The sequence below is a fragment of the Macadamia integrifolia genome, chromosome 10 (genome assembly GCF_013358625.1).
Source record: "Macadamia integrifolia cultivar HAES 741 chromosome 10, SCU_Mint_v3, whole genome shotgun sequence".
Classification (NCBI taxonomy): domain Eukaryota; kingdom Viridiplantae; phylum Streptophyta; class Magnoliopsida; order Proteales; family Proteaceae; genus Macadamia; species Macadamia integrifolia.
This window is the reverse complement of record NC_056566.1, coordinates 21,429,047-21,442,567: the sequence shown is the minus strand read 5'-3', so window position 1 is coordinate 21,442,567 and position 13,521 is coordinate 21,429,047. Positions and strand designations below refer to the sequence as shown.

The following is a 13,521-nucleotide window of genomic DNA, read 5'->3' as shown; positions in this document are numbered from 1 at the left end:
GAACCATTACCATCAAGCTCCAATCATGCAAATTCAAGCTATATAAGGGTTGAATGAGTAGAAGAACGCAAAAAGTTTAGTAGAAATCAAGTGAGCTCATTAAGAGGCAATGCTCATTTGTTTTTCCTGATAAAGTTGGTGAATATTCATCTTGGGGCTCCTATTCCTGCCATAGTTGTCATGGTGCCTTGGCAAACCAAGGCAGTTGAGGGGGGGGGGGGGGCAAAAACTAAGGTGGCACCAACAAGGCACCTAGGCATTGCCTTGACAGCTATGATTCTTGCATGTATGCTCCATTTTCACATGAGGACAAGTTTTGATGTTTCAATTCATTGGTTGATACCCTTTGCTTTATACCCCCACCCTAGCTATGCACAATAATTATTGGTGTTGCTGTCTTCAAGAGATACTATATGTTTTCCTAAAGCGTTGGGGTCTTTTCAGGTATGCTTTGCTTGGTGCTGCTGCTTTCCTTGGAGGTTCGATGCGAATGACAGTATCCCTTTGTGTCATTATGGTTGAGATCACAAATAATTTGAAACTTCTACCTCTTATAATGCTTGTTCTTCTAATATCAAAGGTTATTCCTTGCCTTTAAAAATGTGGCTTTTTCTTCTAGGATATTCACTTAGCTGAATACACAATCTTTTCTATGACAGGCTGTTGGTGATGCTTTCAATGAAGGTTTGTATGAAATGCAGGCCCGATTGAGGGGCATTCCTTTACTTGAATCAAGACCTAAATACCATATGCGGAGAATGACAGCAAAGGAAGCATGCAGGAATCAAAAGGTCAGTCTCATAAGAATGCTTTCAAATTGCTTCTTCTTCTGTCTTCCTTTTCCTTTTTTCTTAGGGTCATTTCTTCTGTCTTCCTTCTATTCCAGTTTCCCACTTACAGCTAATTTCACTTCTACCTTGATAGGTTGTGTACTTTCCTCGTGTTGTCAAAGTTGCTGATGTAGTTTCTGTTTTGCGGAGCAGCAAGCATAATGGCTTCCCTGTGAGTTACATTTGTCCTCTATATACACATGAAGACACACACACACATATGATACATGTACCTATTATTCTTCTAATAACTTGCTTATGTTTCGTGTCACATTGAGATCTAGGTGGTAAATGACCCAGGAAATGGAGAGACACATGTTGTTGGTCTCATACTTCGTAGGTAGAACTTGCTTAACTTTGTTAAATTGTTGGATTTGTCATTGGTTTATCAAGTAGATGCGCACATGACTGTGTTTCTGTGTTCACAAATTTTGAAGTAACATGGGTAATTGGTTCTTGGTGCAGTCATTTGTTCGTAGTTCTGCAGTCTAAAGTTGATTTCCAGCATAGCGCCTTTCCATGTGATATAAGAGGTGGATCCCTACCAAACAGGTAAGTGGAGATTCATATTAATCTTAGTGCTGCCTTGGTCAATTTCCAGAGGTTAATGAATTGGCTGAACTTCACAGGTACAACTGCAGCAAGTTTGTGAAACCTGTCTCCAGTAAAGGGATGTCCATAGATAAGATTCATTTAAGTCCTGATGACTTAGAAATGTACATAGATCTTGCCCCTTTTCTAAACCCCTCTCCTTACATTGTCCCTGAAGATATGTCTTTGACAAAGGTAAGCATATCCCTTCCATTTTAACACTAATATGCTCTTTATTTGATTGCTATTGCAAGTATGATCACATATGTTTCTATTCTTACCTGTTATTGGTGGTACAGGTCTATAATCTTTTCCGCCAACTGGGATTGAGACACATATTTGTTGTTCCTTGCCCCTCTAGTGTTATTGGCCTGATTACTAGGAAAGATTTGTTAATTGAGGTACTTAATCTGGATGGGCTTTTTCTCTGTTCTTGGCTTCTTGCATAGTTCTAGTACATGATGGATTGAAAGTTTAATGACGGGTTGCAGGAAAACAAGGATCCGGCAACTGTGGAGCTCCAATCGACTAGTGTAAGGTCTTGATGCAGCTTTACTGATGTTACGTCTCTTCAATATCTTTGGTACTAATGATCTATTCAAAGTTAGTTCAAATAATCATCTACTCTTACACTGTGATTGCATCTGCTATAAAATATCTAGTTTTTGGAATGAAGAATCATCCCAACAAAGAGATCTGTACCATTGCAGGAAAAGGATGTTGTTAACTTAGTCTTTTGCAACCTGGATTCTTTATGCATGTGAACTTTAGCTTACTTAACTGATCTCATTTCGTAGTGAGATATATATATATATATATATATTGGTAGAATTTCGTAGTGATATATAGGTTTGATTGCTTGGTGAAAGCTTCACAAATTCTCAACTGGTCTCTTTATTTATATATATTCAAGTCAAAAGGGATAGTACAGAAGAGGACGATTTCATTTCTCTGGCTGCCACTGAATTACTGAAATCCATATGCTGCTAACTGGCCTATCTGCTAGATTGGAACCACATTGTATCAATGCCTGACTTTGGAACTATTGCCCTGTCAATTCTTACACAAAATTATATCGAATGTCACTCCTGCTCAAACTATGAATGAAACAGGACCATCTTGCAACCCCATGGAAGAGTCCCTACTATGAGATTGTTGCTATGATTTTCCAATTGTTTGAGGGGTTTATTGTTTTGTGGGTAGGGAGATTTTACAGGCATGATGCTGCTTGGAATTGCCACAGATGGCGAAGCTTGTCATGGCAGATTGTATGATGAATTTCTGTTCTAGAATTCACAAAATTCTTGTTTCAGCATTATCAAGGCCCATTTTATTTGCAGGAAATACGAAGTTACAATGTCGATGAAGAGAAAGTAAGTATTCCAATATAGAGACGTGGCTCCAATAAAAGAACAATGGGATGATGGGAAGGTACTAGCTCTCAAAAGTGTAAGCTTTGCAAGCTTTTCCAGCACTCTCAGTCATGGACAATATTGGCTTGACTTGGGGGGGAAGTAGCAAAGCTTATGACTTTACATACTGTAAGAGAAAAATAGTATCGCTTGTTCCTTTCAGGGGCTCTCCTTGGTACATATATGAAAATGTACTCGACTAACTCGTGACTAATTGTAAATTTATGATTTGTTACACCCTTTGCAAATTTAGATCTTTTGTTTATCATCGTGAATCTTGTGATTTCCCAAATTTGGGTATCTTAATGCTGTTGTTTAAAACCTCATGATCCCTAATTTTTTGGACAAATGGTTAATTGAAAGCCGAAAAGATTAGAAAACCCTGGAAAAGTTAAGCATATGGATATCTTAGGTATAATGGCTCTCTGGTGGAGCATAATCCTAGATCATCTATTGTCCCATCTTTATTTCACTTCTTTTTTGTCAATAATCCTTGATCACTAGCCTTTTTCGATTATATTGTTAAGTGGATGATGTGATTACCAGGGATGAAGAATGTTTACGTGGGAGGGTCAGCCCACCTTGTCTAATCTTCCTGTGTTATATGGCTGGTTTTAAGGTTCCTTTTGTTTACTGAAAAGAAAAAGGGGTTTCTGTAAAAGTGAACCAAATGATTTTAGCCTTTTGTGGAAGCCTAGTGAGGAGAGGAAAAAGCAGTTATTCATTGGGGATTGTTTTGTCAATCCAAAGGAGTTGGTGGTCATGGATACGAAGATATACAATTGGCAAGTTATTTGGAGGTTTCATAGGGACTCTGCTACATCATAGGATAGGATAGTTAGATCCAAAAATGGAGTGAATGGGAGTCGTTGGTATCCAGGCCAATGCTTCTGGGTCAATTGAGCTTGTTTTGTCAATCCAAAGGAGTTGGTGGTCATGGATACGAAGATATACAATGTGGCAAGTTATTTGGAGGTTTCATAGGGACTCTGCTACATCATAGGATAGGATAGTTAGATCCAAAAATGGAGTGAATGGGAGTCGTTGGTATCCAGGCCAATGCTTCTGGGTCAATTGATCTTGTCCTCTTTCTCATCTTCGTCTCAATCTCTGTCAATATGTGCAACATTATTTGTGTGAAGTTTGATCTGCTTTTGGGGAATTCCGGTGAAATATGCACAAACTGGGCCTAGTAGCTGGACATGTGTCATATGTCCTAGCTATTCATACATCAGCAATTACAATCAACAAAATGGATAAGCCATCTGTCTGGATCTATTAGACATCCTCATTTTCACTTTTTACCGACTTGTGAGGGAGAAAAGAAAGACCCACTGCTCAGGAATTTTGCACTTGATGAAGTCATTGCAATCATGGATTGCCTCGTGGATGATTTAAGACTAAACCTGATTTTAGAGTTTGTTCATTCTCCTCAGTGGGACATACACTTGACCATCAATTTCACCTGTGCTTATTCACGCGCATTCTAAATGCAAGGCTTTCTTGTGGGAGGTTTGTTTTAAGATGTTTGATACTTAAGCTGCAGAGGGAAACAAAAAATCTATACTCTCTTGCATGTTTGCCAATTCTGTTTGAGGATTGAAAACAGATCAATTTTCATCCATTGTTTTATGAAGGATGTCTGGGGTCATTTTCTTTATGCACTTTGCATTCTTTAGATTGGTCTTAGGGTTATCGTTGGATTATCTTCTCAAAACTTCCACGATCTCTTCCCGAACCAAACATAAACCTGTCGATTCCTTAGGCTCTCACCTTCAGTTTCTTATGGGGCATTTCCCCCCCCTTTTTTTTTACTGTAATGAGCCTAACTCTTCTCTCCTCTTTCATACTAGATTCCAAATTAAAAAATTCCGAAATCCTCGAATGATCTCGATTGAAGAGTAGAAAATTCGAAGGACTCCTCTGACCAGAGAAAAAAATCTGTAATAATTGTCAAAAGTTGTTTCTTTTTTTATTATTAAATTTTTTTATTTTAATCCACAAAAATCTGCTTCCTTTATCTTTATACATAAACATAAGAAACAGGTCCCCGAGTAAGCATTTGACATTTTTGTGCTCAGTATGCTGTTCCTTTTGGCACTCGTCGTTATGGAGATTCATTCATACTGAGGACATTTAGAGCTTTGTATCAGACTGTCATAGCAGGATCTACTTTTGGCTTTGATTCCTAATTTTACGCAATGTTGATTAAACTATAATGACAGCATCTTGGGAGATTATTTAGGACTCCATTCTTCACACTTGAAGTCAAGTCATTGTTTTTCATTTCTCTTTCTGCTTCAGCCATCTGATGGCTATCCTCTCAGGCAAGGGGCACCTGGAGGCTTTCCCATATTTTCAGGCAGGCTAGGTCCTTCCTCGAACTAATTCAGTGAAGACCTAGGTTTTCCCATTCTCTTAATGATGAATTAGCCAAAAGTGGCGACAGGGACTCTTATAGAAGTTGTGGCTTTTCCTTAAGAAAGATTAGTGTTGCCTTTGTAATTCCATAACTTTGTTGTCGTGATTGCGTTTTTTATTTTTTTCATTCAGTTGTTTTGCCATCTTGGCCTCTTTGATTTCTTTTCTAAGTCTGTCAACAGATTTTTCTTTTACTTTATTATTTTAGATGCAGTCATCACTTGCTATGAATAGAAAAAAAATCGAGTATTTCTATTGCAATAAATGTAGACAAGAAGTTAGAAAGTTATATTTTAAGTCATTGTTCCATAAAACCAGCATCACATGTTGACTTTTTATTAAAAAACATATGTTGACTAAAATTGCATGAGTCATGTATTATAACATGAGATGGGCTCAGGACTCGGACGCATGTTGCATGCCTATGTGATTCTAACTACTAGTACTTCTGAGCAATTTAGCAATTCTTCAGTGCATTTTTCATTGGCATTCTGAGACCCATCATTTTCTATCATCATTTACCTTGTGTAGTTTTGTTGGACATTGTCTTTGCAGTGGAAACAAGTACATTTTAAAGATTGCCTATTGTTGTGGACATTATTTCCCCCCCTGAAAAGTCCACTTTTTTGTATTGTCTCCAAACATGTAGGTCATTCTAACTGCTTGCTGATGATCTTTGTTTTTATATGGCAGACCACGGTGGCATGATAGAAGAGTGCTTGGCAGGGATTCAGATGCAGAGCATCCACCTCTTAATGGTCTTTTGGTCCAAGATTGAAGTTTAGACACACCAATGTATTCCTGAAACAAAGTTATTTTATCAAGTTCTACTTGTTCTACTGTCTGGTTCCTTCCCCATTTTTCATGCTGGGGCGCTAATTACATATAATCATGTATCTCAAACAATTAAGAAACAACAGGTCTAGGGTAACACAGATTCTAGGGAACACAGAGAGTTAAATGAAAAGGGAAACCATTGTATGAATAAGGTACCCCTTTCCACCCTTTTTTTTTCTGTGTATTGGGGGGGGGGGGGGGGGGGGGGGGGGGGGGAGTTGGACTAATGCATGTATAATCATAGTTGTGTAATCTATCCACTAGCTTTCATTGTACTCATACTAGTGAATTGAAGATTGAAGTGAATTCTTCACATGGAGGAGCTATTGTCAATCGAAATTGAAAGAGAGAAAGAGCAGGGCAAAGAGAAGCTTCAGTTTGAATAGTTTTTAGGGATTGGAAGATGAAAATTTGTTGCCCTGATAGTAAAATTTCTGTATTATTTTTAAATTTACTGACAAAAACAGACAAAAAAGCTTCACACACATTTGGTTTCTCTGATGGTGAGCGGAAGAATCATAATAGCTTTCGTAAGTTGTTTATCACAATAAATTGTCCCACAACCACCATGGTTATGGAATCCCACTCTTTAACTTTTTCCAACAGGCACCGTAGAATGTGGCCTCTGAGCCAACAAATCAAACAGCATACGTGACAAGGCAGGTTACTCAAAATTATGATCATAGTTGTCCAAGGCATTGCCTAGCTAGGGGCTCTTTGGTGTCCCCTTCTTGGTGTCATATTGACTTTTAGACCCCCTCTAACTCCTTGGGTTGTGTGCATGTCACGACAACTATGATTAAGATACTCTCAACACCGAGAAACAGAACACTTTACCCAACCTTTTTTTTTTTTTTTTAAAGGTCAACTTGTCCCGACGAAAATAGGTCATGACTTATCAGCCTTTTTGCTTACTTTCAGTGCTTTTCTGACAGAAGTATTCCTGGATGGTATATTCATTAGAAAATCTATGGACCACCATCCTAGTGCCATTCAAAGGATGCCGAGGAATGGACTGGATTGGTTGTCAAATTTTGAGACTCAATTTAAATCTTACATTGACCCATTGTCATTTCAAAGCTTTATATTTTTCTCCTTTTTCTGGTAAAATGCTGGGTATGCTGTTGGTATACCAGACCCATGTCTTATCTCTTTTATTGTCTTCTGGAAAAATCTCTTATGTCCCTTTCATCCCAACCCTCCCATTGATTGAGCCATTAACTCCAAGGAAACCAACGCATACCTAACCTCCTCTCATATTTTTTATTTTTATTTTTTCATATATGATACAAGAATCTTGAAGTCAGTGTCCACAAAATTTGAGTCCTATTAACCTCCCATATGTCAGATATTTATGTCAGCCATAGATTCTATAATGTATAATGTGCATGTGTGGTCGAAGATACAGTGATACACCCAAAAATGGAAAAAAAGGAAAAATTGGTGTGGCTGAGGAAGTCCTTTCTAATTTTTACTGAACAAAACCATATGGTTTATTACTGATTAAAAGGCCTAACTGTAAGAACACTGATACCAGAAACAAAGAATATACCTATTGATCTCATGGTTGATTGGTTGCAAGGGTTGGAAGATATTCATAGTTGATGACAAAAACTCATTGAAGTTAAGAGGTTTTGCTTCTGGGTTTTAATAAAATTTCACCTGTTAGTATATGTTGATTTCCATGAGTTTTGCACCTATAAGCTTCATTTCTTTTTCATTGATTACTGAACAACTAGAAAGTAAAAATGCTGTCAAATTCAATTCACAAACAAAAAACTGGTATTAAGTGGAAAAAGAATACACCTACCATGTTCAGTATTATTACAATCCCAAAACTAAAGCAACAGAAACGTTCTCCCCATATAAAACCCAATAGGATAACAGAATATCCCTAACTCTAATAGTAAACAAACACAGAAACACAAAAACATAAGGCCAACACAGCCATCCCAAGATTACCCAGAAGCCCCTTGGATGGATAAGGAGCACTGCTCTTCGGAGTGGGAGAAGCAACAGGAGAACCAAAAGGAGCCGTGGCTACAGAGGATTTATTGGGGATGTGGATATCAACCTTTTGTCCAATCGGGCAATGTCCGGGAAAGCCGCAGATGAAGTAGTGATGGCCAGTCTTGTTGATGAGAATAGAGTCATTGCCAGAGTTGTATGTGACCTGCGGGAATGAAGCATTGCAGGCTTGGAAGTTTGGTTGTGTCACTCGCAACACATTGTGTCTATCCTTGTGGTACTCGAAAACTATGGGTGCATCATCATCACACCACCAATTGCAGCATCATCAACACCAAGGGAGAACCACATTAGTTCCACAAAGACAAAGAAACACTGAAAATCTTATGAAAGTCAACCTATTTTTCATCATCTAATAATAAGTCAACCTTCAAACCAATTTCTTCCAGCGCATGTGGGTAGATAATGTTCCATCAAACACCACAAGAAGTTAACATGGGTGAATTAAGGTCCCAACTTTAGAGTCTGAAACCGATCAGAGAACAGAATCAGCGATGATTCATTTTTGGGTTTTCTTCAAGATAGAAACAATGGTTAGTCGATATCAATAGCACTGTTCTAAGTCTACCTCCACCAGGAAAGGAAACAGAAAAGCTGAAAAAGACTAACGAGTGACGAGGTATGCCCACCCAATAGAACAGTATCAGGGTTCCAAGGGGAAACAATAATCCCACACCTTACATAACCAAAATGCTAATAAGAATTTGGGCACCCTCTCCTTAATGGCTAGCTTTTCTACCCGAGTCCTGTCAGACAGATGACGAAAACATCGCCCATTGGCTCTTCTCAATGACAACAGATGCCTCAATAGGTGATGGTGATAGAAAAAAAGATATTTTCTGGAAGAGAGTGGGGGAGGGGGTGAAGACATCAGCAATGGCCACACCAGAAAGTAACACATTATAACATATACATGCTAAAGAGTCAAGAGGGTAGACTGTAAACTGTATGACTGGAAAAGCCTGTATGATCGGAAAAGCCAAAAGTGCAAGTGGGATGGGGTTTCAGCCTTTCAGGACAGGTCCCATGGGGAAGCCAGCCTTTGCACCTGTGTGTGCGTGTGTATGTGTGTGTGTCCACCCGCCACACATTCCACTTGATATAATAGTCCTTTTCTTTCCCTTCTCCCCCTTTTGTCCTGGTCCTCCTGGAGGGGGAGAGGGAGGAAGAGAATCAGAGTAGAATAACAACCACTAGAAAAGAGATTTTCATCTCGGAAGGGAAAAGCAGGGGATAATGTCGGTAGGATAATTGCACAGAAACTGGCTGCAAGAAGATCTAAAAAGAACAAAACAAAAGGGATGAGGGAAATACGTAGACACTAAAAGAAATGGTAAATCTGGAAACCAGTTAACAAAATAAACAGACATTAAATAACCCAAGTTCCATTTCATCGAAAAGGAAATCAAGAAAGCAAAGAAGACTAAAGAATCATAACCATCTGCCAAAAAACTTAACAAGAAAAGCAGAGCATTGGCAAACTAAGTAGAGAAGCAAAGATATCCAGACACAAGCAGAGGGAGCTAAGTTGAGGGGTTAAAAGAGATCACAAGTAAACCTTGCAAAACCCATAGCTGAAAACCAATGCCAGAACAGTACAGGGGAGGGAAAATGCAAAGAGATACTCAAGAAGAGGAAAGAACTATGATTCCCCAAAAAAAATTTGTGAAAAAAAAAAAAAGATTAGAAGAAACAGAACCCAAATAATAAATCCTGAGAGAAGATTTCAAGAACCCATATAATGAATTACTCAGAGAAGATTTCAAGTATACTTGTTGAAGAAACTTACCGATGATATCCCCAACACGGAAGGTCTTACTGAGAGCCCAGGCAGTATAGTTATAGTTGCCAAGAGTTGTCCAGCCAGTAGAATCCCCAACCTTATACACAGCAGTCATGGAGAAATCCAAGGAAACCATAACCAATAAGAGAATAACTGTGGCTTTCTGAGCAAAAGCCATGGCTCTGAAACTCACGAAGAGAGGAGAGACGAGACAAACAGAAGGGCTCGTGGTAGAGAGAGAGAGAGAGAGAGAGAGAGTGTGTGTAAGACTGTAAGCCCACTTTGAGGAGAGAAGGAAAGCTCCAAAGAGTCTGGGAAGAAAATATGTGAACAGAAATTTTCCACCAGAATTTCTCTCTGAAACTAATTTCTATTTCTGGTCTCGGATTTCAGGTTTCCAAACGTATAAAGAGAGAGAGCTATATTTTTTCCTACGTAGAAAGACAATAATACCCTTGATCTTTTGTTGGTATCCTATTCCAGTGCCCCTGCACAGGCCAGTAGTCCCCATGACTCACGGGTGACGGGACGCGTGTTCGATCAACAGCTGATGTAACAAATCACCGACTGCCCTTGTCCAATGATAATGTAAAAAAAAATCTTTAAATTCGGATGATCCGAAATTTAATCTATTTCATTCAAATATATATTCAATTAATAATAAAAATAAAAAAAAAGTGTTTTTTAAAAGACAGCGTAACACTTGCACCACCAAAGCAACAACGGGAGGATTTCTGGTTTTCATGAGGATGAGGCGGTCATTGTGCCCCTTAGATCTCGAGTCTTCAGTAGTTCTAGATAATTGAGAAACATGGATTCAAAGTGAATTATTTTCACCGAGGGAGGAAGGTGTGCACACGTCATTCAATGATATGAATGAATAATTAAAAATTTCAGCTTTGATTTATATCTATATCCACTTAGAGGTATCCATATCCAAAATGAGATATGGAGATCTAATTCTTAGCCAGTCCATTCTAATGAATTCAAGTGGTCCCAAAGCTTTGAATTCAATATTGTTCAATGTAAAAGCTTTTATTATGTCTATTGAATAGCTAACCCCATTTAATTGTGATAAGAGTGAATTGTTGATTTCTTATTAATGTTGTTAATGACTTCTATTGAATTGAAACTCTTGTAACACTTTTGTTTGATGGTTAGGGGTCTATATAATTATCATTTTTTTTTAAATATTTCTTTTTTTTTTTCCTTTCTGAGAACAATGTTGGAACAAGAATATGTTTGATAATGTTTCTTTTATAATGAATCGAAAAATTTTTTACTCAAATTTTGAGGAATGCATAAGCAAAAAAATTTTGTTCTTACATTTTATAAACAGAATTGATGGAAAAACAGAAATCATCCCATCTATCCTCTCACCAGTAGTCTCTGTCATCTCTACTTTTTCCATCTCATCTCCCCATCTCATTTCTCTAATGTCCCATCTCCTGTCTCTCTCATCCCCACCCCACCTCGGAGCTCTTACGATTCTTCCACTCTTGGCACACCCCCACCTGACCCTACTCTACCCTACTCTATCCTACCCTAAACTTAATTCCCTGGACCCTGCCCACTCCCCCCTTCCATCTCTCATCTCTTTCATATTTATCGGCCAAAGTAATTGGATATGAATGGATAATCTTAGATGATGCCATGGTTAAAATTGAATTTTTATGCTAAGACCATAAAAGCTTAGCAGCTAGTAGCTAGCTTCCTCTATTTTTTTTTTTTTTATTTAGTCACATTATCTTCCCATTTCTATATCTAAAGTAATTTTCGTTTGTAATACCAGGCACCCTGAGGGTAGGGGTGTCAATACTTAAATTGAACTGGTAAAATTGCTTTGAACCAAATCAATTGAAGTTAGATTAAATCGAACCAAAGGTTTATTGGACCAGTTTCAGTTTCAGATATTATAACCACCTAACAAACTGAACTGCATCAATAATCGAATGGATTCAAAATTAGATCGGAATCGACTTAAAACCTGGATCAAAATCGAAATCAAACCGGTAATAAATCGAAAATATCCCAAAATTCATTAAAAACCTTTGTATAATTTTGTATGGAAAATCAAACTCAAATTGAACAAACAATCGAAATCAACCCAATTATAATTGATACAAGAAATCAAAACCAAGCCACAGCAAAACTGAAACCAAATCAAAATTGATATTTTCTTATTGGTTTAGTTTCGACTTTGGTTTCACCATTCTCACATCAAAACTTATTCGACCTAAACCAATACTGAACCGAATTGACCCATTGACACCCTTACCTGGGGTGGATCTCGATGGCTTAATGCAACAGTGAGATTATTCTATTATGGCTAAGTGGTCATGGATTCAAATAAGGAAAACAAAGTGGGTAAACCAATTGCCCACCCTTTTTGCCAAGACCAGGTAAAATCAAATCCATGTATTTGTTGCTGTTTGCAAAAATATGCATGATAGGTTTTCGAGTGACAGCTCCATCTAGTAGTACGGGTTTCACCTTTGCAAAGATGGGAGAAAGAAGTGTTTCATTCCATGTTACCAAACGCATTTCTATAATTTATTCTCTAATTTAGAAATATTATTATCTCAATATTATTTATTATTATTTTTTTTTAACACAGTTGTCCAGAGAAAATCTCGACTCATAAATAGTTGTTAAGAATATAAATGTCACGTCCACCATAAATTGGTTACCACATCATCATTAGGTTTTGCGTTTTGGGATAGAGCATAGCCACACTTTTGCCCTTCACTTTATTCTGTTGTTGGGTTTTATGTCTAGTATGGTAAGTCTATATACTTGTTATTGAACTTGCATATATCTCTACCCAAAAAAAAAAAAAAAAAAACTTAAATATATTTGGATTTGGTTTTGAGTCCATATGTAGGGGTAAAATTGTAATTATATAAAGATTAAGTTTTTAAGATTTCATATATATATATATATATATATATTGTCTCTATCAGAAACCTTAAACACAAGTAATGAAAATCACATTGTAAGGCAAAGACTAATGCAAATATTAATTTTTTGAACTTAATGAATTTTTTATTTATTTATTTTTGTTCTCTTGAATGGATATAGACTTTCGTGTCAAACCATATTATTCTCATGTTGTACGTAATTGCTTTTTTAGTATTTTCCTTGCAATTGTGCATTTTTTCTCAACACATACTCAACTCCCAACATAGATGGGGAAATGTGGTCTTCCCAGAGAGCGTTTTCAAGATAAGGCTAGAAAGCCTAAGATTGTGAAACCATAATCCACTTGAATAGGAAATCGGATCAGGTTCAAGTATGAGATTGCTCTTGTGATCTTGATATTTAGAATCCATTAAATACAGAGAAAGAAAGTGAATTTCAAATACCAAGGACTAGGAACATTTGAAAATGTTCTCGTACATGGATCTAATATGGTCTCCTTGATTAGTAGTTGTTACCATCTTATTTGTTTACCCAATAGACATTAATGAATAATCCAATCAAGCATCAGCAGCCAAGAACATGAAATCAAAAAATTTCCTTGCAGTACTTCATTTGAAGAAGAAACAATACAAAGATAAAGATCAAGAATTGAAGCTCTATTTACCTATTCTAGGTTTTTTTTTTTTTTTTTTTTTTT

At 37.3% G+C, this 13,521-nt stretch overlaps 2 protein-coding genes across 2 annotated transcripts in view; one reads left to right on the top strand and one right to left on the bottom strand.

Annotated features, from left to right (window-relative positions):
* The window catches only part of LOC122092274 (chloride channel protein CLC-d-like), a 20,214-nt gene extending 13,538 nt beyond the window's left edge, over positions 1 to 6,676 (top strand). The window contains exons 12-20 of the mRNA XM_042662601.1: positions 445 to 580; positions 660 to 791; positions 925 to 1,002; positions 1,115 to 1,170; positions 1,296 to 1,382; positions 1,460 to 1,616; positions 1,721 to 1,822; positions 1,913 to 1,959; positions 5,948 to 6,676. Of these exons, the coding sequence (XP_042518535.1) occupies positions 445 to 580; positions 660 to 791; positions 925 to 1,002; positions 1,115 to 1,170; positions 1,296 to 1,382; positions 1,460 to 1,616; positions 1,721 to 1,822; positions 1,913 to 1,959; positions 5,948 to 6,032 (880 nt within the window). The 3' untranslated portion in view covers positions 6,033 to 6,676. The remainder of the gene's footprint in view (positions 1 to 444; positions 581 to 659; positions 792 to 924; positions 1,003 to 1,114; positions 1,171 to 1,295; positions 1,383 to 1,459; positions 1,617 to 1,720; positions 1,823 to 1,912; positions 1,960 to 5,947) is intronic.
* A 1,174-nt stretch (positions 6,677 to 7,850) lies between these two features.
* On the bottom strand, positions 7,851 to 10,277 carry LOC122090572 (mavicyanin-like). The gene is made up of 2 exons (XM_042660213.1): positions 9,909 to 10,277; positions 7,851 to 8,347 (listed from the first exon to the last, which is right to left on the bottom strand). Exons 1-2 carry the CDS (start codon positions 10,078 to 10,080, stop codon positions 7,992 to 7,994), a joined length of 528 nt encoding a protein of 175 aa, XP_042516147.1. The 5' UTR covers positions 10,081 to 10,277; the 3' UTR covers positions 7,851 to 7,991.
* Between the last annotated feature and the right edge of the window lie 3,244 nt (positions 10,278 to 13,521).

Coding starts and splice junctions, on each gene's coding strand:
- LOC122090572 (XM_042660213.1), bottom strand. CDS start 10,080: ATGGCTTTTGCTCAGAAAGCCACAGTTATTCTCTTATTGGTTATGGTT. Junction 8,348..9,908: donor CCGTGTTGGGGATATCATCG/GTAAGTTTCTTC, acceptor ATGCACCCATAG/TTTTCGAGTACCACAAGGAT.